This window comes from Adiantum capillus-veneris, chromosome 8 (genome assembly GCF_014529385.1).
Source record: "Adiantum capillus-veneris isolate H3 chromosome 8, ASM1452938v2, whole genome shotgun sequence".
NCBI lineage: Eukaryota > Viridiplantae > Streptophyta > Polypodiopsida > Polypodiales > Pteridaceae > Adiantum > Adiantum capillus-veneris.
In genome coordinates this window covers 71,547,520-71,572,621 of record NC_140938.1, presented here as the reverse complement: position 1 = coordinate 71,572,621, position 25,102 = coordinate 71,547,520, and the positions used below count along the sequence as shown (strand labels likewise).

The following is a 25,102-nucleotide window of genomic DNA, read 5'->3' as shown; positions in this document are numbered from 1 at the left end:
TCCTCTCTCAATGTGTGTGTGCATTCTTTGTTTATGTATGTGTGTGTGCGTTTTTGTTTATGTTTGTACTCTCTCTCTCTCTCTCTCTCTCTCTCTCTCTCTCTCTCTCTCTCTCTTTCAAAAACACTATGTGTGTGTGTATGTGTGTGTGTGTGAGAGAGAGAGAGAGGGAGAGAGAAAGAGGGGAAGGGAACATGAGAATGAGGAGAGGGAAGGAGCATACCTGGCTCTCCTTCCTCTCCTCGTGTGTGTGTGTGTGTGTGTGTGTGTGTGTGGAGAAGAAAAAGAGAGAGAGAGAGAGAGAGAGAGAGAGAGAGAGAGAGAGGGGGAGAGAGCGTTACCTGCTCCTTGCTTGAGGGCGCCGAAAAACTCAGATCTGAGATCTGAGTTTTTGGGCGCGCTCGGTTATTTTTTTAGCCCAGCCGGCGTCGCTATGAGCGTCGCAAATTAACAAAGAAATTTGCGACGCTCATAGCGACGCCGGGAATTTTTTTTTTGAGCGTCGCTGTGTGAGTGTCGCTAATATGAATAGCCTCTTGTAGTGCTTGTCCATGTCCAACTGCAGCAGAATGCACTCCTACTTTGTGATAGTTGCATATTCTATGCCCACCATTTCTGCCAAGATGTTATCGTAGATGGACCTTCCTTTTATGAAACCATGTTGATGGGGGGAGATGATCTTGGTTAGTAGGGGGGACCAGTCTGAGGGCCACTGCTTTAGCTATAATTTTGTAGGCCACCAACATCATCGCTATAGGGCGCCAATGTTTCAGTTTAGAACAACAGATCTGTTTTGGGATGGGCTTAATAAGCCTTCTGTTCACACTTGCCTCCAACGACCCTTCGACCATGGCTTTACTAGCCAAACTTGTGATTGGGGCCTTGAGATCATCCCAAAATTCTCTGTATTCCACCGTCATCCCATCCCAACCAGGGGACTTTTCCTTGCCACGGGCTTGCAATGCTAGTGAACATTCGTCTTCGGAAAATGCCCGTTCCAAGTTATTAGCTTATGATTGGGGAATTTCCTTCTTGACACTCTGAAGTAAAGTTCCTCTGGCTTCTTCCACTTCTTGGGAGTGAGACTCCGGCTGTCCAATGATTTGACTGCGATAGCTCAACATCAGACCAGCCATTTCATGTTGGTTATGAACTGCTGTCCTTTTCTCATCATCGAGCGAGCGGACGTGGCCCCGGCTCTTCTTGATTTTTAAAGCCCTAAAAAACTGAGCTTGATTGGAGGCTTCTGGTTGCAGAAAAGTCTCCCTAGAGAGAAGTCTAGTCTTTTTGATATCTTCTAGTCGCTCATTCGCAAGGTTCGATTTGGCTTCAAGCCATCGTTTGTGTTCGACCTCAGTGGCATGCCCATTGGTTTTTATAGAGGTAAGAAATTGTACCTCCGCTATAAGATGCAAAAGGTGATTGATTCTCCCTAGCTTTCTTGATTCGGGGGCCCGCGGTTTTGATTGCTTTTTGGATGTTCCGAGCAAAGAGGTCCCACTCATTGTGTTTGTTGAGGTCGACATCTTTTTTTAGCTTACCCAGTGCTTTCTTGGTTATATTCCTGAAAAGAGGGTCTTTGAATAGGTGTGCCCCTGTTACCAATAGTTTTTTCTCACCTCTTGGGGCCTGCTCCTCCTCTTTATTCTTCTTAAAATGTATGTGTAGAGGGATGTGATCTGAAAGGATTGTTGTTGGGACCACCTTCATTTCCATCAACGTCGGTATCCAGTCAGCTTGGTGCGAGTAATAGCATCTGTCCAGTTAGGAGGCAGTGCGGGCGTATTGGAGGCTTGTGTAGGTGAACCCAAGCGTGCTGTTCCATGGGCCAACTTCCCATAAGTCGATCATTGCCCACTTCTCGCACAAACTTTGCCATTTAGACCTTTCTGAGCTAGCCAACACACTAGAGGATCCTGTTCTACCCCTACTCTTTTCCACCATATTAAAGTTGCCAACCAACAACCACTCCCCTTCAATAGTAGCAACCCGAGATTCATTTTAGCATCTCCTTTTTTCTGGTACCCAGATATTGTATCACATTTACCAATTTGTGAAGGTTTGGTCTCATAGGTGACTCTGGCCTCTTAAAGACACTATTATACCATTTTATTTCACTCACTCTCTCTCTCTTTCTCATCATTTTTATTTAAAAAATTATCTCTCTATTTTGAATTCTCTTTCTCTCTCTCTCCCCTTTTTTTTCAATTCTCTCGCATTTTTAGCCATGACTTAGATCTACACTCTTTCATCTCCCAACCACAATGTGGGTTCTCCATTGCGACTCTCATCACCACACAATTTTGGAGCATCAAGAGTCACTCATCCACCCCACACATACTACATCACTCATCCAGCCCAATTTGTGAAGGTTTGGTCTCATAGGTGACTTTGGCCTCTTAAACTCGTTAATAGGGGGTTATTGAATGGTGAACCCCTCAAGCCCAAAATAGAGAAAAATAGGGTAAAGGCCCAAGAAAATAACCTTAAATTTTTAAAATTTCCTCTTGACAAACTGAAGGAAAGGAAATTTGTATGCTTGGAAAAATGATTTTTTTGGAACTTTACCACTCACCAATGGTCCACTGCCCCCTCTCTCTCTCTCTCTCTCTCTCTCTCTCTCTCTCTCTCTCTTTCTGTGGCAGTAGGCATTTGGTGGTTAATTAATAGAGCCTTCATGCACAATGCAGACTGAGCGTACGCGAGCCGTGAGCGAGTGAGGAGGCGACCAACGGACTGAAACATGCAGCTGATGTCACGTGAGGGTAGGGACTCCATAGTTCGTGCAGTGCCCGCCTCTCTCTCTCTCTCTCTCTCTCTCTCTGCGCGTACAGTTGGTCGCAGTCTTGCACGGATCATTGCCATGGGAGGCCGGAGAAATCAGGGATTGCCACGTTGTGGGGGGCAAAATCCCTCCCCCTCTTATTACTTGATGATCTTCCCTAAAATCTAGGAGCTTGAGAATTTAATATAAGCAAAAAAGAGCACTGTCACCATCATCCTCATCATCCTGCATGCGCGCACCAAATCCTGATTGTTGTCCCTTCCCTTGCGAGCTTTCGGCGTCTCTGTCCGCCACTCACCGCACACAGACCTGCTCTCCTCTCGCTTCGACAGTAGGTCTTCCCTCTTAATCCTTATCGCTTTCATTCTTTTGCACTCATGGCTCGTCTCTGTATGCCTGCATCTCTGCAATCTCGCGAGCTGAATTGGTTGATGCTAAATTTCAATCGGCATTCATGTAAAAAATCCATGCAGAGTCGCAGGGGAAAAACATCCTATGACATAGATCCAATCTGCAGACTGGGTAGAGCTGGAGCTGCTAAATAAAGGCACGATAATATAGAGGATGTTTCTGGCCCACGACATTCTGGGAAAGGTCTGAATAGTGGCGTTTGTGAGGCCCACATTCATGGGGAAGAGCACGGTGATAAAATGTGTGCTGGGGGCGAGAGAAATTGAAGGTGGAAGAGAGCAGTAGTAGGGGTGCAGTGGCGATAGGGCCGGGAACTACTGAAAGGGAGGAGGGGGTACAGGCGAGAGTGGAGGCGTTTGCGATGCAGCTGAGGAAGGGTAGTGAGGATGTAGCGGTGATGCTACTGGAGGTGCCAGGGAGCTGGGGATCGGAGCGGATATGGGATCAGCTGGTGCACATGCCAGACCTGGTGGTTGTGGTGGTGTCGTTCGCTGGGGAGACAACGAGAGAGGCGGAGGTCTTGGCAGAGGGCCTCTCTCTCTCCCTCTCTCTCTCTGGTGCGCAGGCAGGGTCCTGCAGCGCTTCCGGCCATAGGTTGCTGCTGCTGCGTTGAAACTAGTGGGTGATGGCGCGGAATGGGGCCGCCGTAGGTTGCTATTGTAGTGAGACCTCCTGCGTTGAATGCGATGCAGAGGACGGTAGGGAAGCTCACCTCGAAAGGATATCGAATGCTCTCTCACTCTCACCTGTACATGCTGGTGATGGAGACACAAAGAGTGGCTCTCTCTCTCTCTCTCTCTCTCCTCGATGTGACGAATCACGATAGGGGTGGGGAGCTCCAAAGATTAAAGGCTGGCAGGAGCGTGCAGCCAGAGAGCGGAGGGAAATTTTTGAACTAACTGCAACTAATGCTTTGAAGACGACGCCTTATTTCTTTGGTTTTTAGCCTTCATATTGCATAAGAGGACACGTGGAAAGGACAACCACGGCCGCCATATTATGTTAGTAGATATTCTTCTCTCTCTCACACACACGCACACACCCACACACCACAAAAACATTACAGTCCATCATCTTCTCCATATACATATACGAGCCCATAGCATGGACTTGGCTATAGTGGTTACGTGAAAAGAGAGAATGTGTGTGTGTGTGTGTGTGTTTGTTTTGTAAAAGCTGCATCGTCTTTAAACGACCATTAATCATCCTTACTTTTACATGATAGATCTTAGGGGATCCACTTTATTATCAAGAGGCCCCTTTTTAGTAATTACAAAGGTCCAAGGGTTTCATGGGGTGAGACATGCTCTTTCGCTTTGCTATCTACGAGGCCACGGAGCACACAGGGGGTGTTGCGGCAAGGCGAGGTGAAGATTGGTCTTTGTGAACGGATGTGTGACCTAGTGTTGGTGGACAGCGGACCTGGTCTGAGAAGCATCTTGCGTAACCGCAAGATGCTCTCTTCAATGCACCCTTATTTTTTGCCTCAGAGGAGGGCACCCCTCTGATTTGCCTTTGCAATGCTATGATGCATGTGATGCCTGTGCAGGGAGGTTTTGGATCGTGGAGCCTTGGTGCCGAAGGGGAAGTGGTGTTGGTGATAGCAATAGCTTCTTCGTGGCAATCTTGGGTACCTCTACCCGTGGTTGGCTGGTGCAAGGCTTACCGTGCATCCTAATCTCTCGGGTTTCTCGATCGGCTTGGTTATGTGAGTTGTTTGATGTTCCTCTTTGGGCATGCAATTTGCTGGTGGTAGCAGCGACGACATGGTGGCACCCTTGAAGGAGTACGAGCGGAAGTGCGACGCGAGAGAGAGTGCGAGAAGAAGAGCATGACGATATGGTGAACTCGCTCTACTGTAATGTGTAGAGCATAGTGAGTTCTTATTAGGTTTTTACAAAAGAATATGTGTACATACCTGGCGGCCCGCCCACTTACCTGGGCGACCACATTGGGCTTTATACCCCAACAACCTCCCACTTAAAGTCCAATGTGGTACTTTAAGTGTGAGAGAAGCTACTATACAAGCTAATATACAAGAGATGTAGAGAAGTGATGTACTACCCTACACCTAACTGCTTGCGAAAATGCGCAAAGCTCTCTGAGGGAAGTCCTTTTGTAAGTAGATCAGCAGGATTTTCTGTGGTGTGAACTTTGACAAGCTGAAGTTGCTTATCCTCGAGCATTTCCCTGATGAAATGATACTTCACATCCACATGCTTTGTCTTTGAGTGATAAACTGGATTGCGAGCCAATTGTATAGCACTTTGACTATCACAATATAACACATGCATCTCTTCTTTGATTCCCAAATCTGTTACTAGTCGATTAAGCCAAATTGATTCTTTGCATGCCTCTGATGCTGCAACATATTCAGCCTCTGTAGTAGACTGAGTAACACAATCTTGTAATCTAGAACGCCATGATACTGCTCCACCAGCCAATGTAAAGACATACCCTGACGTAGACCTTCGGTTGTTTAAGTCACCTGCATAATCTGAGTCTGTAAAACCCTTTACACTCAGCTCCTGACTCCCATAGCATATACGCATACTCTTTGTAGCTTTCAGGTATCTCAATATTCCTTTCACTGCCTCCCAATGTTTCTTGCCTGGGTTTGACATGTATTGACTTACTACTCCCACTGCAAATGCAATGTCTGGGCGAGTAGAAATCATTGCATACATCAAACTACCCACTGCAGACGCATATGGAATCTTATCCATTTCACCCTGTTCTTCCTCAAACACAGGACAATCTTGTTTGCTAAGTTTCACATATGGTGGCAATGGAACACTCAGTGCCTTTCCCTTCTCCATATTGAAACGTTGCAAAACCTTGTCAATATACTCTGTTTGAGATAACCAAATCAACTTCTTTGATCTGTCTCTCTCAATGCACATACCAAGTATATGACTTGCCTCACCCATGTCTTTCATGTCAAACGATTTTGCCATCTTTGACTTCAAAGCTGAAATTTCTTCCAAGTGCTTGCCAGCAATCAACATGTCATCCACATACAAAATAAGGATCAGCCAACTACCATCCTTAGCCTTCTTTGTATATAGACAGTGATCCAACTCACTACGTTTGTAGCCTTGAGAAAGCATAAACTTGTGGAATTTATGGTACCATGCCCTCGGTGATTGTTTTAAGCCATAAAGACTTTTTAACAACTGGCATACCCAATCTTCCTTGCCTTTCTCAACAAACCCTTCTGGCTGCTGCATGTAAATTTCCACATCTAAATCACCATGCAAGAACGCTGTCTTGACATCCATTTGGTGCAACACCAAATCTAATATGGCAACCAATGCAAGAAAGCATCTCAATGTAGTCATCTTGACCATCGGAGAGAAGACTTCATCAAAGTCGATGCCTTGTTCTTGCTTAAAGCCCTTGGCAACAAGCCTTGCTTTGTACTTTGGCTGACTATTATGAGCGGTGATCTTATACCTGTAAACCCATTTACAAGGTAGAGCCTTTTTTCCCTGTGGTAATTTAACTAGCTTCCATGTCTTGTTTTTATGCAGAGCTGTCATCTCTGACTGCATGGCCAATTGCCAATTCCCGGAGTCCTTCATTTGCACTGCTTCCTTGTAACATGAAGGCTCATTGCAATTAGTCAACATGACATAGTTCATAGATGGAACAAACCTATCAGGAGGTCGCGTGACACGTCCAGATCTATGCTCAATAGGTGGCTCAGGCTCAGCCACAACCTGTGGTTCCACTCTATCCTGTCCTTGCTCCTCTTGAGCCCTGACATTTTGTCTTGCATGTGCAGGTCCATCTTCTTGGAAGAAAACTCTTCTAATCTCCTCAACCCTCTCTGGTTTAGAATGATATTTGGATTCATTAAAGTGAACATCATTGCTGCGGACAACCTTCCTGGATTCGGGATCCCAAAGTCTGTACCCCATCTCACCAGAATTACCATAGCCTAGAAAGATGCACTTTCTACTCTTTGGCTCAAGTTTGTTCCTAAATTCCTTTGGAACGTGAGTATATGCCTCACAGCCAAAGACTCTGAGATGCTTGTATGAGGGCATTTTGCCTGACCATACCATCTCTGGCACTGAATCCTTCTGCAAAACCTTGCTAGGAGATCTATTTACAAGATGAACAGCTGTTGATACAGCTTCAGCCCAAAACCCATTTGGCAGCTGTGCATTAGACAACATACTTCTGACCTTCTCTTGTATGGTCCTATTCATCCTCTCAGCAACACCATTTTGAGGAGGATTGTAAGGAGCAGTAAGTTCACGTTTTATACCTTTTGACTCACAAAAGTCCTGAAAGGCCTTTGAAACATACTCTCCACCATTGTCAGTGCGTAAGCATTTAAGCTTCTTGCCACTCTAATTCTCCACAAGTGTCACAAACGATTTGAAAACACTAAACGCTTCATCCTTGTGCTTGAGAAAGTAAACCCATACTTTCCTCGAGTAATCATCTATAAATGTCATAAAGTAAGAAGCTCCCCCTAGAGATAGGTTAGACATAGGTCCACACAAATCACTATGAACAAGTGCCAACTATGTATCTCTTCTACTGCTTCTATGCTTATGTGGCTGCTGTGTTTGCTTACCATACATACAATGTTCACAGAATTCAAAATCATTAAATGAAAATCCAGGCAAATAACCAGAACGAGACAAGATTTCCATTCCCTTCTTGGACATATGTCCTAACCGGCTATGCCACAAAGAAACGTTCGGCTGCTCGGTTACATTGATTACATTTTTAGAGACATTTGATACATAAATCATGTAAAGTCCTCCAGACTTTACTCCATGTGCTACTGTCATAGAACCCTTGGATATCTTCCACATGTTCTGTCCAAAAGTGGTGACGTAGCCACCATCATCAAGTAAACTTATGCTGATCAAGCTCTTTGTAATTGCGGGAACATGTCTCACATTCTTCAGCGTGAAAGAAGAGCCATTCTGAAACTTCAATTGAACATCTCCAACACCTAAGATCTCACATGTCTGCCCATTGCCTAGCCGAACATGATCTTTAGTGGTCACATAAGAAGTAAACCACTCCTTGTTTGGAGACACATGAAGTGATGCCCCTGAGTCTATGATCCAGTCACTCAGTGCATTTCCATCAGATGCTGTAAGAAGAGATGAGTCCATTGTATTCTTCAAGAAGTAGATGTCTCCTGACACTAGACTGTCATCCTCTGCAACAGTGTTTGTCACATTTATTTCTTGAATCTTCACTGAGGACTTGTTCTTCTCACCATGGTCTTCAGCTTTCTCTTTGCCTTTTTCTGCTTTCCCTTCTCTGCAGTCTCTTTTCATGTGACCCTTCTTGCCACAATGGTAGCATTCTATGTCACTCTTGCCTTTAGCACTGCGAGACTTGCTACGAGACTGATTCCTCTTTCCACCTTTGTACTTTTCTTTGGTCCTTCCCCTGACAACTAAGGCTGTTCCTTTGCCTTTGTCCATTGTCTTTCTATTGGTTTCTTCAGTAAGCAGACTTCCTTCTACACCTGCTATGTTCAAACCATCTGGAGGTGCAGAATTACTCAAAGCTGTGCGAAAAGTGTCCCAACTTTCCAGCAATGTGATCAACAGGAACATAGCTCTAACAGGTTCATCAAACTTGACACCTTGAGCTGACAACTGACTATAGATTGTGTTGAATTCATTCAGATGATTGGACATAGGTGTCCCTTCTTTCATCTTCAAGTCAACAAGCTTCTTAAGCCAGTATACCTGTGAAGCTGCACTCTGCTTCTCATAAAGATCACTCAGCTTTAACCATGCTTGATAAGTCGACATCTCGTCTGCTACATTGAAGTAAACGCTTTCTGCCAAAGTCAGCATAATGGTAGAAAGTGCCAATTCATCCATTTCGCTCCATTCGTCTTCGTCCATATCTTTTGGTTTTATCCCCTTGAGCTTTATAGGTTTTATCTGCTTCTTTTGTACCAACACGTGCCAAATCTGCTTCTTCCACAATGGGAAATTGGTTCCATCCAGCTTCTTGATATTGTAAAGAGCAGTGTCCTGTGATCCAGCCATAGCTACGCTTCACAGTAGTTTACTTTTCTGGGAAAAATTCGGCAGAGTTTCCTCTGTAAACTGACCTCTGAACCAATATCAACCTGTCAAATGAACCAAGAAAGCTTCAGATTCTACAGAAATTTTGGCAGAGTCTCCTGTGTAAAATGGCTCTGGTGTACTAAAAACAGACCAAAAAACAGCTCAAAAAACACTGTCTCTTTGACACTGTAAGCTGCGGGTAAATCTGTCCTGCACTTGTACTGTCTCTCACTGTCCTGTCACTGTCCTATAAGCATAGTCTGCGACAATGCCTCAACGGCAGTAAAGCAAAGATGCAATCCCAATTGTCTAACTCACAGTCAATACATCCTAGCTGCCTATCTAAGGGTGCTCGAGGGATTGCTCCAAGACCTGTATCACCGAAAGGATCTCAACATTCGAGAATCCCCCAGTTCAATAAAACCTCACTCGACCCTCAACAAAGGCTGCAGTAAATCTGACAGTACATAGATTTCCCACAAAGTCATACATCCACAAATTTCCCACTATATGTTGTAACCGCTGCGGCGGTTTTTTGCTGCGTGACTCACAGCCAGCAAATCCTCAACAAACATACATCATCTCTGACAATACATCCCATGTGGAAGTACCTGCAATGTCAGGATGAAATCTGGAATATCAAGCAGCAAATACAAGCTACTTGATAAACTAGTGGATGTCGCCTACAGTCTGTGTGTAGATGCGCCCATGTCGTATGTGACACGCCTCCAAGAACTGTGAGCAGTCCTTCGATGTGTAGACAGCCACAAATCAACACTCTGAGAGTGTCGATATCCTCAGCACCTGCAGTCATAGGCTGAAAACCCCAAATTTGCAGAGTCGGATCTACACCCGCCGAGACCACGTAGTCGAAAATGGCCTGCGCAGACCTTTGTCGAAGCCGAACGGTGGCCGAGATGACCTCAGAATGAAATTCTGACAACACCAAGCCCTTTGGGCTTACTCACGAGATTTGGGGCCGTGTCTTTGCCTGTCGAATTTCACTCCAATCTGAGTTGGTGACTCTAGCCTCCTACAGTGCTGCCCCGAGCCTCGATCTGAGCTCTGATACCAGTTGAAGGAGTACGAGCGGAAGCGCGACGCGAGAGAGAGTGTGAGAAGAAGAGCACGATGATATGGTGAAATCGTTCTACTGTAATGTGTAAAGCATAGTGAGTTCTTATTAGGTTTTTACAAAAGAATATGTGTACATACCTGGCGGCCCGCCCACTTACCTGGGCAACCACATTGGGCTTTATATCCCAACAACCCCGAGAGGCTTCATTTAGTAATAAGGACCATACACCCCACCTTATCGGCATATAAGGTTTTTTGTTGTGTCCATTTTGGAGGGTGGGTCCCTTGTCAGCCTATGTTCTAGTGTTCACAAAAAACCTGTAAACAATTACAATGCACCTGCTACCTGTAAAATAGAAAATTTCAATTTGAAAAAACAGTGAAATTTTTCCTACTTTAGTTATAGTTGTCAAAAAACTTGCAAAGTTTTGAAAAAAACTCATAAATTTCAAAAGTTCAATTTTTTCTATTTGTTTGAAAAAATGTTCTTTGAAAACAGTGCTTTGTTCTCATCTCTGTAGCGGATTAGGGCTCCTCGTAAAAGCCCAAACTGTATGGTTTCTTATGATCTTTGTAGCGGGTTAGGACTCTCTATTATAAAGCTCTGAACTTTATGGTATGTCTTGTTCTCATGGCACAAACTTTGCATGAGTTGCCGTAAATTTTTTGGAGTTTAAACCGCCTACGGTGAGTTTTGCGAAAAGCAAAAACCAATCAAACGTCTAAAGGAGCATCTTTCCAAGAAATAAACAAATGTGCCCCTAGGGTTCACGGAGGGGTGCATATTCCTACACGTGTGAGCAAATGAATTCATTTTTTATAGTTTGGTAAGGGGTCTTTTTTAATTTTCAAGCCCCAGATGACTTTAGTTCTTTCTCATTCTATTCTTTTAAAATGCCAACGTCAACCTTTATCTTGTTAAGTTCAAAAGTGGGTCCTTTCAAGCCCAAGCCCCAGATGACTTTAGTTCTTTCTCATTCTATTCTTTTAAAATGCCAACGTCAACCTTTATCTTGTTAAGTTCAAAAGTGGGTCCTTGTTAGGGCCTCATACTTTTTTTGGCCTCCCAAAGGGCTAAGGTGATAGTGGTGGTTTGAGTTTTTTCTTAGGGAGAAATATGACATGTGTTTTATAAATAAGTGTGAAAACTAAAAAATAAAGTATGTAGTTTTGAGTAGCTCTTGAGAGGATAGGTGTATTGGATTCCGAGTGATGGACGTTGAGTGCAAGCTGGAAGCTGTCAGGTTTAAAGTGGGGTTGGTGGGATGGCCTTATAATGAGTGCATGGATTATGCTTCTTCGTTCTTTTGGAGTGGAGCCTCGTGGAGGGAGGTCTCCTTAGGGTTAGGGCTCATGAGCCCTTAGTAGGGTAGGCAAGGCTCAAGGAGGGCGGGTCTATGGCGGTTCTTGGTCGTAGGTGTGCGTTGCGCATGGGGTGCCTTTGCGTGTTGTCTTGGTGCTCTCTGTTGTCTTGTTCGCCAGTCTATGGCGCTTCTGGGCTGTGCTCTTGCTCTGCTGTCCTGCTCTGCTCTCGTAGTGCTGTCGTTCGCGCATGACGTCATGGGGGCACATCGCCCTGCTCGCCGGCCTGTGGCGGTTCTGGGCCGCGCTCCTGCTCTGCTGTCCTGCTCCGCTCCTGTAGTGCTGTCCTGCTTCTTGCATGGGGTTGTTGAGAACATGCTGGCTTGTGTGGCGTGGTTCTTCTCACTGGTCTATGGCGCTGTTGGGCGTGTTTTAGTGCCTTGCCTCTCCTCAGTCTTGCGTTGTTGTGGTTTGCCGTCCTGCTCGCCGATCTATGGCGGATTTGGGCCTCGCTTGTGCTCTGCTGTGCTTCTCTGCGGGTGCCTCGTGTTCTTGGTTCGCTGGTCTATGGTGGATTGAGGTCGTGCCTTGGTGCTTTGTTGTTCTGTGTCTCGGGGTTGTGCTGCTCTTTTTTCTCGTCTCCTTCGCCGATTTGAAGTGGCACTTGAATATGTGGTGCCATGCTACTGTGTGGATTCGGGCCGTGTTGCTCTGTTTGGACGTCGCCTTCGCCGATCTATGGCGGATCTTGGATGCCGATCTGTGGTGGTGCTGCTGTTTCTGGTTATGTCGTGTTGCATTGCCATCCTCTCCGTCGGTCTGTGGTGGATTGGGCCATTCTGTTCTGTGCCGTGCTGCTCTATGCATCGGGGTTTTGTTGCTCTGTTAGGAAGTCTCCTCCGCCGACCTGTGATGGATCTTGGACGCCGATTTGTTCTGCTGCTGCTGTTTCCGGTGTTGTCGTGCTGCATTGTCGTCTTCTTCGTTGGTCTGTGGTGGATCGGGGCTTTCTACTGTGCAAGTTTGCTACGGTGTGTTGCGTTGCTCTGCTGTGTCGTCCCGCCTGCCGGTCTATGGCGGTTTGGTGTCACATGTGCCTCGTCACCGGCATTTTGTGTTAATTTATGGTATGTTGTAAAGAGATTTTTTTTTGTTTGATTTGTTGCTTTCTACCGGTTGACTGTTTGTTTTAACAGTTTGCTATTTTTTGCAGGGTGGCACGGAACCATTAACGGGATTGGATGGTTTGGGTGGCTTAATGTATGTCGAGGTCAAGCACACTTTGTTACGGGCTAAATAAATTGAACACTATAATAGATGGAACTTTTACGGTGTCAATTAAGTTTGATGTTGTGTAATGTTTTGAAGTTAATTATATTTCAAAGTTTGTCCAATTGTTGTTGATGGACTTTATGCTTTGCTTTGCTATAATTTTTTTTTTGGTGTGGCGAGATGCTTTTAATTAAAAACGATTGGCTCCACATTCTATGATGCAATTTGGTCCATGATTTAATCCTATTGATGGATTATTTGGACTAGCTGATATGTGCTTAGGTTTTGGGGATTTGGCATTGAAAATTTATGGCTATGGGGTTATTTTTTTAATGTAAAAAAATGATTCAACTTTCAATATTAAATTTGATTGTCTCAAGGTTCAATGTTAATATTATAAAGTAAGAATGAAAATAAATCCGTTTTAATGTGATGATTTAGAATCATATTTGTTTCTATTTTTTAGATTTCTTAATTTACTTAGTTGTAGTTCTCATTTCTTTTGCAGCCTTGCACTTCTCTTCTCCTCTCTCCTCTCTCTAATAATAGTTGAGTTTATTTAGGATGCACCTGTCTTTCCTTCTCTCCTCTCTCTAGTAATAGTTGAGTTATTTGTAGCTTTTACTGTTATTGCAAAAATCGAGGTAGAGTTAATTAAAAGAGTAGCTTTCTCTCTCTCTCTCTCTCTCTCTCTCTCTTAATTTAGTGTATAGGTCGTGACCCAATATTATATAATGATAGATGGTAACAAATGTAAAAATCTACATTTACAACCAACCTTTGAGTGGAACTTTCAAACTATCTTTCTTGAAGTACACAAGATTGTCCATCACGTTTCACTCTTTGAGTTGTTAGTACATAAAAGCCAAAGGTATTTTGAAGAACCATCACGTTTTACAAGCCTCCTATTCTGAGATCACTCTTGTTGAGAGTTTTACTTCCTCTATAGTACAGTCTTTTAAACCTTATAGCCACATTCTATCATCAAAGCATAGCATCACTCTCTATACCAAGGCGCTATGGATTCGAATATGGATGGTAATATACCTCTACATTTTGTTTCCTCTTTTGGTGATTAAGAGTCTTGCTGTCTTGCTCTTATTGTTGCTGATGGCCTTATTGGTGTTGATAGAGCAACGGTAAGCTTCTATACACAGCTCTAAGTGTTCTTGATAGTGTTTTCACTGTTTGTTATTGCTGCAGCTTTTGTTTGTACCTTCTCAAAAGGCTGACTTTTATAACATATCCAATGAAGTCAAAGAGAATGGATTTTATGATTGTGTGGCCCACAACATAAATGTCTTCAAACAATTATTTAACACATTGTCTGTTGTGGACTACACTATCCTGCTGCCATTGCCCTCTCAATTGAAGTTGGCTTTCAAAGATATTCGTGATAAGCAGATTGCCAATATGGAATTTGGAAAAACGGTGAGTTCTGCTTGGTAGGTTCGTTGTATTCATTGTGCATTGTGTGATTTCTTTATGTTTATTTCAGGTGTTCGGTTCTCTTGAGGTTGTTAACGTCAACATTGTTGGATTGGAGTATTTATGTGGAGTTTGCAAATCTACCCAAGTCAATCGCCAAAGCTCTAATCCTCATTGTTTTGCTTGTAACAAAGTTGTTGAAATTTGGAAAGTTCCTGCTCTTCAAGCAAAGCTGGTTCCTCCTGACGGTAAAGGCATTTCTGTCACCTTGCACGGGAAGATTGTTGACCAAGTCCTTCGCCTACCATCTTCTTTTTTGCATTTGTATGAAACTGATCTAGTGAGTTTGAAAGCTTCCTTGGTGGGAATGAAAAGAGCTGGGCATTTCTCAATCGATGCACATGGGTATGTAACAAGATTTAAATCTGAATAGGGAGATGCTGTCTATCTAATGTGCCTTGTACTCGTCTAGGAAGCCTATATTCTGCTGAATATCCTTTTGTATCTAGGCATTATGGCAGGATTATCTCTTGACGATAAAGCTGTTTTTTGTATAAATGGCATCCAATGTTCAATCGACTCAACTTTTTGGACGACATCTCCTTGTAATCAAGATGTTTTAAGGGCATTGTTGTTTGTATGTGGTGTAGATATCTCTATCAATTCATTAGAGAATATTTTGTCCAAGCATATTGTTGCAAAATTTCGTTCTCACGACTTGGAGATCACAAGTGTGTGACTGAAATTGTGGAATGATGAGCGTGTTGCTTGTAATGTTGACGACAAAACTCTTGAATCTCTGGTTTACCAACGTATGGGCACAAGAGCAAATTCTCCTTTGATTTCAATCAATTTGATCAATCTAGCTTGCCATGTCTTGGAGTTTCAATGTGTTGTTCATGTGTTTCAAGAACAAAATCATCAACATTCTTTCAACGCTAATCCTTGTGTTGCATCTTCTTCCTCTTCTCATGGCTTGTTCGTCTTTATTTGTCAAGATGGATTGTTTGTTTTTCTACAATCGCCTTCCATCAAGAAACGTAAGCGTTGCTCTTAAACTAAAGATCTTGCCGCTAGATTGGTGGAAGTTGTGAAGAGTTTTCCAAATGAGACAGCACTGCATATAGCTTCTCGATTTTGAGCACAAGTTTTTTCTTCTCACACTTTGAAACAAATTCAAAAGAAAGTTTACTCAATATCAAAAATGTTGCATAAAGACAATATTGTGCCTCAATCATAAGGAAACAAAAATATCTAGTGGAAATTCAAGACACTCCTGCATATGGATTGTGAGGTCCCTACCCCTTTTTGAGAGGAGCGGAGTACCTTTGATAGGTCTCCAATCCTGAAAAAGAAAAACCAACGGACATTGCCTTAGTTACTACGTAGCCACGGGAATAAACCGTTAGTGAAGGATTGATCCTATCTCGCTATAGCGGAGCGTGACCACCATAACCCTATCTAAAAACTATCTATAATCAACTATACCTAAAGGTATAAATATTAGAGTGACCAACCTGTGCGCTTTTTTCCCCATGTTTCAGAAGCACAGCTGCCAAGGTTTGTCTCTTTTAAGATTTATGACTAATAAAAAAAAAAATCTAGCGTTGAAAAGTTACCCGACTCATCGGGTCCACCCGTCCATAGAATGATACCGTCGGGGTATCATTCTCCCACTTTCCACACCACACTCACCCTTCTTTTGTTATCTAATTACTACCACACTGTTTAAACATACATGTTCCTTTACTTTATTTATGATACTGGTTCGTTAAAACAACCCTTCAAACAACATTACAAACAATAGTCAAACAAGAAGTCGTCCAATTTTAAACCAACAACCCTTGGATTAGGTTCACTCAAGAATCTCTACTGGCGCTATTATGTCCGATCGGTATATACATTATTTATAAAAACCCTTGTCCTCATGAGCGTCCCATACCACTCGACAAGTACTCGTTGTGCTAATCTGGACGTACTCCTGCCACAGCAACAACGGTGCCAATCTGGGCGTCATCCTTACGCCACGGCAAAACAAAACTGCAGTATCCAGCTGGGCTAATCTGGGTGTACTCCCACCACAGCATTAGCGGTGCCATCCTGGGCGTCATCTTACGCCTCGGTAACTGCCACATAATACCAGCACTAATAAGTAGAGAGACTTGAGAGAAACCATACCGAAGGTTTTGGACAAACATTCTTTCCTATAGCAACCAGTTTAACCAGACAATCTTTCCTACTTGTCAAACATATGCCGAGTTTCTTGGGGTTAAGCCCCGTGGTTTCGGTCCGTGTTTTCTTTTCATAAGGTAAATAATATATTCCTATGGTCTCGCATATGCAATGATGCATAACTTGAAACTGCAATACTAACTTGTACCATAGCTCCGATTGGTCCGATTGGTGGAGACATAGCATGTTCCGCAGGGATTCCACCGTTACTTGTACCAGCTTCATGATCATTAGCGCCTTGGATTCGAGCACGCATTGGAGCCATTTTTTTGTACTACACTTATGTTATACACTTAGAACTTTAAATTGGTCAATTTCCCTAGTAATCTCTTGTTTCCAAAGAGAGTCTGTAATTTGAACCCTCGCCAACTCGGATTCACACTTAGTGTTGTTGTTCTACATCTAATTTCTATACATCAAATATTTATTAATCGTAATTAATCAAAAATTAAGTGTGTAAACTATGAGTGAAAGTTTAAGAATGCATTACTTTTATGCTTCACATTTCTAATCCAATTCTAACTTCAATTTCTATACTTCAACTAAATCAATTTTTAGTATTATTCAAAATTCTACTTAATTTAATTGACAATAAAATTGGTGAATGAGAATTTCATCATGTATAATAAGAATATGATGAGTTCTCTTATGTATTAACTTTCAATTAACTATGCATCAGTTAATAGTGAAGATGTACTAACTAGAGAGAGTAGGTATACTTAGAGAGATTAGAGTAAGAGAAAACATACACACACATCTTTTCTAAAGTTAATTGAATCTTACTAATCCATTAGAAGATTAGAGTAAAAGACAACACACACACATCCTTTTCTAAAGCTAATTGAATCTTACTAATCTATTAGAGAGATTAGAGTACAAGATAGCACACACACACACACACACACACACACACACACATCCTTCTTAAAGCTAATTGAATCTTACTAATCTATTAGAGAGATTAGAGTAAAAGATAGCACACACACACACACATATCCTTCTTAAAGCTAATTGAATCTTACTAATCCATTAGAGATTAGAGTAATAGATAGCACACACACACATAGCTAATTGAATCTTACTAATCTATTAGAGAGATTAAAGTAAAAGATAGCACACACACACACACACACACACACACACACACACACACACATCCTACTTAAAGCTAATTGAATCTTACTAATCTATTAGAGAGATTAGAGTAAGAGATAACACACATACACACACATATCTTTCTTAAAGCTAATTGAATCTTACTAATCTATTAGAGAGATTAGAGTAAGATATAGCACACACACACACATAGCTAATTGAATTTTACTAATCTATTAGAGAGATTAGAGTAGGAGATAGCACAAATACATCATTCCTAAAGTTAATTGAATGTTTAATTAATACGCACCTTATTAGTCCATTAGAGTTTTTGCTCTTTTAGTGGTTTGTGGACGCCTTCTCTTTAAGAGAAGTGGCAGCACTTCGTGAGCGCTATAGAGGCAATCTCTATGTTTAAAGTGTGAGAGCATGGATGCTCTATTTATAGCAGAAAGAAAAACGTCCAATTTTTTTTTCAAAAAAAATATTTTTTTAATTTAAAAAAATATATTTTTTCTTAAAAATCACACCCGCGTTTTTGGTACCCTTGTGGTATCCATCAGCTTGACCACTTTGTCATTATCATCAAAAGATAAGGCCACACAGCCCCCCTCATTAAGATTAGTCAAGACTAGCTTCTCCTTTTCATGTGACAGTGTGTCCCACTTTGTCCCCTCCTATGTGAGTCCATGTGCCTTCATTTGTCATCCCTGTGTATTCTTTTGTCTTTATAATTATTTTATTTATTTTCTTAATGATAATTTACTTTACATTTTTAAGTTAAACTTTACAGTCTTATATTAACTTTACAACAGTAAAAGAAAATTCTACAATCAGTAAATAAGTCTTACAATAAGTTAATTAGTGATTCATATAGCTAAACATGTCAAAATTTTGTAGCGTAAATTTTAAATTCTAGGTTTTCTCAGCCTACGATTCATAATTTGAACTTGAATATCTTAAATAATGAGTGATGGTTAAAAAATTAAAATGCGTAATAGAACTTGTGTGAAATTTGAAAGTAGAGACCTTACATGGATGTTTAAGTTGTGGCAGTCTTTTGTTCAAAAAGAGTTTGCATTGTTTGAGTGTGCTCGAAGCATCTTTTCTCCAAACCTTGATGGGATTGCAAACATTTAACTCTGCTGTAGACAAAAGAGTTTGTTTCTCCTGTAAGCAAAGCTTGAAATCTCAAAGGAAACCGCTCTTTTACATACATCCACATTCTCTCCTCAATGAAAGTATTGGAAGCATTGCATTGTTAAATGCAATCGAGAAATGCCTTGTATCACTTCGCATTTCTTTCACTCAAATACGAGAACGCAATTATGAGGGTCAGTTCGAGCTGCGAGGCAGTGTCGTTAATGTCATGGCAGACTTAACAAGAATTCAAGCAATCTTGCTGCGTTTTAGTGATGAGCACGCTACAATCCTTGTGGAGATTAAGCGTAAACTTGAGTATGCCCATGCATACCTTAGTGGTGGTGTACGTCCCTTTTATGTGCTCCAAGCATTGAAAGATTTGATTGGCACCCCTTTATACATAGATTACAAAGCCTCCATTAATGAAGCTTGGGTTTCTACTTTTCACATGAGTCCAGATGTAGTGTTGTATGAAGAAGATGAGGTTGATGAGTTAGTGAATGAACATTCAGACACCCTTGTCCATGGTATCTATTCTTCACAGCAAGTCATCGATCACAGTGCACATGTCCATAGCGTCGCTCCGTGCGAAGGATTTTCCCGTCTGAGCCTATTTGATGATGCCGATTGTGAGGAATTATCATTTCCAACTTTGTTCTTTGGAAAAAAAAGAACCTATGCAAACCTTGTGAAAAAAAATTACTTGAAGGTCGCACAATGGGAGCTCAAAAACAAGGATAGACGCTTTGCATTATACATTGCAATTTTTTTCTTCAAAGTGATGAAGATTATCATCGGCAAGGTGCTTGGTTCTATATGGGTGCGTCTACGCAAGGGAAAATTGCAAGGCATGCAACTATGCGCAAAAGATGTTCAGAACAACACTAACATTGAGCGAATACTATCATCCCAACTAGGATATCATGACTTTGAATCTCTGCGAACATCATCAGATTACAAGGCCAAACTCAAGCGTAATGTCTTCGCCATGATTCGACAAATAGGGCAGCCTACCTTTTTTGTCACTCTATCATGTGCAGAGCAAAGATGGAAGCCATTGCACGAATCAATGAATCTAATTTCCAATCTAGTGCTTAATCCACAAATCAATGAATCTAATTTCCAATCTAGTGCACACTATATCTGTGCGTTGGTTCGTGCAGATCCTATCACCACAGCTCGATACTATGTCCATAGATTCAACGCACTTAAGAAAGAGTTGAAACGAAATTAAAAAATACTTGGCCAAATCATGGATTTTTTCTTTGTCACAGAATTTCAGCATAGGGGAAGCCAGCATGATCATGGATTAATTTGGATTGACAATTCTCCAAAGCTTGGGATTTCTGATGACAAAGAAGTGATTGCTTTTGTTGATAAATGCATCTCAAGTAACAAAGATGAATTACCTGTTGACCTACAAAAAGTACAAATCCATTCCCATCGAAGAACTTGCAAAAAAAGAAAGAAGCATTGCCGTTTTGGATTTCTAAGACCGCCTGCACGGCAAACAACTATCTTGCGTCCAGTACGATCAAGTGAAGAAAGGAAATCCATGCTTCTTGCGAATAAGACACAACTAGAAAGCCAACTTGCAGCTCTGCCACACTGCCCTGAAATGAGTTTTGATGATTGGTTATCCTCTTTAAGCATGGATGAGGACATGTACCTTGAGACACTCTCAGTTTTGCTCTCAGAACCAACACTTTTGCTCAAAAGACAACCAAAAGATATATACACAAACAATTTCAACAAAACAATGTGCACATTGTGGGATGACAATCTTGATATTTAGTTTATTTTCAATCCTCATGGAGTTGCTGCATACTGCACATCATATGAAAAAAATAGATTCGACCACAAGCAAAGCAATCAACAAAATCCTTGAGAAATGCAAGAATGAGAGTCTTCCCACATTGGAGCGTCTTAAGAAAATTGGAGGTGCCTTGATCAATGCTCAAGAAATCACAGCTCAACAAGCAACATACATTTCACTATCTCTTCCATTGCACAGCACAACCAGGCAATTTATCTTCATCAATGTAGACTACCAAACCCAAAGAACAATATTGTTAAAGAGGAAGACTTCCTTGCAAACACTTCATCCTAATGACACATACATATTCTTTGATGATCTCGTAACAAAGTATACAAAAAGACCAGCTAGCATACAAAATTTTTGTTTGGCAGAGTATGCAAGAAAATACACTATCGCACAAGGGACACACCACAAGTGCAAAAAGCCTCGAATCATCGGATATACAAGCTTCAACAAGGAGATCGACAGCGAGAGACATTACCACCAACTATGTCTGTTGTTTCTACCGTTCACAAGCGATGAATCCACGTTCGATGCTTTGACATCAACTTGGAGAGAGAGATATGAGTCTAATATTGCTATAATTGCACAAAACATGGAGCCTTTCACAAAACTAGAAATCAACAATCAAGAATCATCAACATCTTGCTCAATCTCCTCACAAGAAACTCAACAAGAACAATTCACTTATGAGCTTGATCTCGACCTACCAACCACAAGGCATCATACCACTCAACTACCAACATCATCCAGATTCCTTGGAATGCTAAATGAAGAATATCACTCAATTGTCATGAGTTTGAATATAGAGCAAAGACGTCTTTATGATGATATCATGACACGAAAGAGAGTATGCCCAAATGACAAAATCCACCTTTTTTTAACAGGAGGCGCCGAAACAAGGAAAACCTTTACTTTGTGTGCAATCATCCAAGGCTTGGTTCAACACTATGCACCTTCGATAGAAGGAAACACTACAAGAGGTTGTGTGCTCTTGTGACGCTGTTAGCGACGGAAATACATTGGGTTTTTATAACCCCCGGCGTCGCTAAAACCGTCGCTACAAGCGTCGCTACGAGAGCGTCGCTATAGGCGTCGCTATGAGCGTCGCTATATAGCGACGCCTATAGCGACGTTTACACAGAAGACTATAGCGACGCATATAGCGACGCTACAGAGCCATAAAGAGCGACGCTTATAGCGACGCCCGAGAAAATTTTTTTTTGGTGGCAGGGCATTGAATGCCCTACCACCCATCAACCATATTGTACTTGATTCACTTTTTGAAAAAAGTGCAAAGGTAGATAATAGACCCAAAATAGTCACCCACAAGATGCATTGTTTGCAAAATTGACAATTGTACACATCATAGGCAAAATGAATTGATTGGCAAATGTAATAATGACAATTGTACAACATCATAGGCATAAAGAATTGATTGGCAAAAGGAACTGCGGTGACAAATGTAATAATATACATGGTTCAAAAAGACGTATAAAATCCGTCTCATGATACATAAGCTATGAGAAACCCTAAACTAAAGGTATCTAGCTACGGCTAAACTGACGTTGTCTAGTCAGACGTCTCATCGCGTCCAAGCGGCGTATCTGTCGGATTCTGCAAAAAAAGACAATAAGACAGCTTTCAGTAAGTATAAACATATAACGACATTTATAAAACAATACAAAAAATAAAAAAGAGTAAACCCTAATACTAACCATGCCGCCGCGAGAACTGAGAATGTCCATCAGGGCGTTTAAGCCCTTCCTGCCTGCGTACTCGCGCTCGTACGGTGTGGGATCACGTCCTGTCATCGACCACTGTCAAAACATACAAAGATTTCATTATGTTAGAACTAAAAAACTCATAAACCCTAAACTATCGAACATGCATAAAGAGCAATGTGAAAAGACTTACAAAATCGGCCTCAAATGATGCCCATCCACCGCTCCCCAAGTGGTGCGAGCTCCTTGCCTCTACTCGTGCTCTGGCTGCATCCTTTTGTTGCTTCCACTTGTCGGGATTCTCGCGCGTTGCTTTCTTCGCATTCTTCCAATCTTCTTTGGCCAGCCAATCTGGCCTGTTCCATCCATTCTTGATTGCTTTTTGCGCTTCGGAACGCTTGTGTTTGCAGTATTCGCGCATTCGAATCTTCATCAGGTCTTCATTGAAGCGCTGATCCCGTGTTGGAACGGGAAACTCATCATGAAGTATGCTGATGACTCTGTTTTTTAAATCACTTGGTACTTCACTCCATTTGTTTAGTATGTAGTGTCTAAACAGCTGAGAGCAAAGACCACACATGCGCGAGATCACCTTCTTGCCGTCATCATCCATGATGATGCCGCCGCTGATGTCAATGGAGTAAGGCAAGCCCTCTGGCCGGTGACGCGTGAACCTGGGTGTCCCGGCAGGGGTCTCTAGCGGCGTGTCGATGGGGGTACGGACGTCAGGTGTCTCCACCGGCGTCTGGGCCCCGAAGCGAGGAGTGTCGAGTGGGGTGGCTCCTGGCGGAGTAGGTAGAGGTGTGTAGCTTCTAGGAACAGTCAGCCAGGCAAAACCTGGCGTAGATGGCGATGCTGTGGCTGGTGTGGGGGCGGGCAAAGAAGGGGAGGGTAAAGAGCCTCGTCGAACACGAGGCGGTGTGGAGGCATCGATGGCGGAATCCCCACAACAACCGCCACCGCCACCACTAGAGCGCCGGTGTCTAGACGAGTGTGAAGCTCGTCTCGTCGACGCCGAAGCTTCGGAGCGCGCCGAATGCTCCGAAAGAGAGGGAGATGCGGATGGTGTAGGAATGCGCGATGATGCGCCAGAGCGATGACGCTCCACGTACCACTGTCTCTGCTGCGGTGACAAAGAAGAAAGAAACTCCTCATCATCCATACCTGCATTAAACACACGAATATTTAAACTTAATATTGAATGAATAGAGTAGACAATGACGCAAAGACCATTAAATACAATGACGTAATGATGCATATAAATACAATGACGCAATGAATCGAGTGATAGAAGAGGCAAGTCGAAAACTCAGAATTTTCAATCAAAAGATGTGAGCGCGAGTAGAAAAGAGCGTTATACACCATGGAAGGTACTTAATTAGAGAGCCAGAGCTTTTACAACACGGAGCAAAATTGTTCAAATACAATATTTGTGGCTTTAAGAGATCTCTCTCTCATCCTCGCATAACTCAGCATAACTTCCTATATCTATATAGAGCTCTCCGTTTAAACACATATCCTCTGTTTCATTTTGTAGCTCCTCTGCATGCACCCCATATAGAGTAGTAGCATCTTGATGCTCGTCTGGCACCACCGCAGCGGCTTCTGATTGAGCATCTTCTCTGATCTCCTCCATTGATGTCGTTGTGATTGGCACATGGTAGCCTTCATACGTCCTTGCACTACGAGGGGCTACCTCTATGACGTACCACCAGTTTGATGTAGACTTTGTAGGATGAAATATTACCTGCCAGAGCCACATAACTTACATGAGAGCTTTCAAGCACATAACTTGTAAAAGGGGGATGTTAACTATTTATATACTTACTTGTTCACAATGCTCGGGTAGTACGAAAGTGTCTCTTAGGTCAGTCCATTTCTTAGTAGAATCCACCTCAAGAAAACCAGACTCTCCTCTACGCACAGTAGCGTTGCGACCCTCCATGATTATCTTGAACCATTGCACGTCGAACAAGTCGACAAAAAATCCTCTGTAATCGATCCTCAAAATCTCTTGCAGCGTGCCGAAGTAAGTGAGTTCCGCCACCACAGGATCTGCATCAGAGGAACGTCGTCGACTAGACTGTTCAAATTTTGCCATGATTCCACAATCTTGAGTAAAACGCTTTTTGTCGATTCGTTCCACCCTAAAATGTCGACCTTTACACCATGCTGCTGTGTATGACTTATACTACAACGAACAAAGATTATGAGTGGCCGTTCAAACGTTTATAAATAAAGTCACTTGCTAGTCGTACATTGCAAACTTACCTTGGTCGCGCAACCCCGAGAGTACTCCCACTCTTCTTCAGTCACTTCGTCACCGCATTGTTGTGCGCTTTTCAATTGGTTGTGCAACCATCTTAAGCTCATGAAGGTTGGTAGGCTCTCCAGAACCGCTGGATAGTGCATCGGTGGTCGTCTTCCCCGTCTCCACTCGATTCGTGCCCTTTGTCGCTCTTGCTTTGCATCCTCATATTGTGAAATCCACTTTTGCATCACTGGATTGTGAAGCATGCAAAATCGGTTGATTTTAGCCTCTAGATCTTCCGTCATCTTCTTCTCAACACCGAGATTGGACATGACAATCCCAGATATGCGCTCATCATCTATGGTTCGCCATAGCGTGTCCCGGGATTTATCAAATCCGTCTAGCCACTCTCCAATGTACACTAGGGACTCTGATACCAACCAACCTTCTGCCATGCTACCCTCCGGACGTGCCTTTTGACGCACATATCCCTTAAGCGTT

The 25,102-nt window shown here is 42.5% G+C and overlaps 1 protein-coding gene and 1 pseudogene across 1 annotated transcript; one reads left to right on the top strand and one right to left on the bottom strand.

Moving 5' to 3' along the window:
* The first annotated feature begins 11,791 nt into the window (after positions 1 to 11,791).
* Positions 11,792 to 12,937, top strand: LOC147452345 (uncharacterized; annotated as a pseudogene).
* Positions 12,938 to 20,609: 7,672 nt separating this feature from the next.
* Positions 20,610 to 24,451, bottom strand: LOC147452344 (uncharacterized). Its single transcript, XM_086519240.1, has 3 exons — positions 24,179 to 24,451; positions 23,865 to 24,097; positions 20,610 to 20,634 (listed from the first exon to the last, which is right to left on the bottom strand). Exons 1-3 carry the CDS (start codon positions 24,449 to 24,451, stop codon positions 20,610 to 20,612), a joined length of 531 nt encoding a protein of 176 aa, XP_086375366.1.
* Between the last annotated feature and the right edge of the window lie 651 nt (positions 24,452 to 25,102).

Bases quoted from the DNA above. Each gene is read 5' to 3' on its own strand.
- LOC147452344 (XM_086519240.1), bottom strand. From the start codon at position 24,451: ATGGCAAAATTTGAACAGTCTAGTCGACGACGTTCCTCTGATGCAGAT. The intron at 24,098-24,178 runs GTAAGTATATAA...TGGCTCTGGCAG, and splicing joins TACCCGAGCATTGTGAACAA to GTAATATTTCATCCTACAAA. The intron at 20,635-23,864 runs GTGTTTAAACGG...TATGATGTGCAG, and splicing joins CAAAATGAAACAGAGGATAT to TATGCAGCAACTCCATGAGG.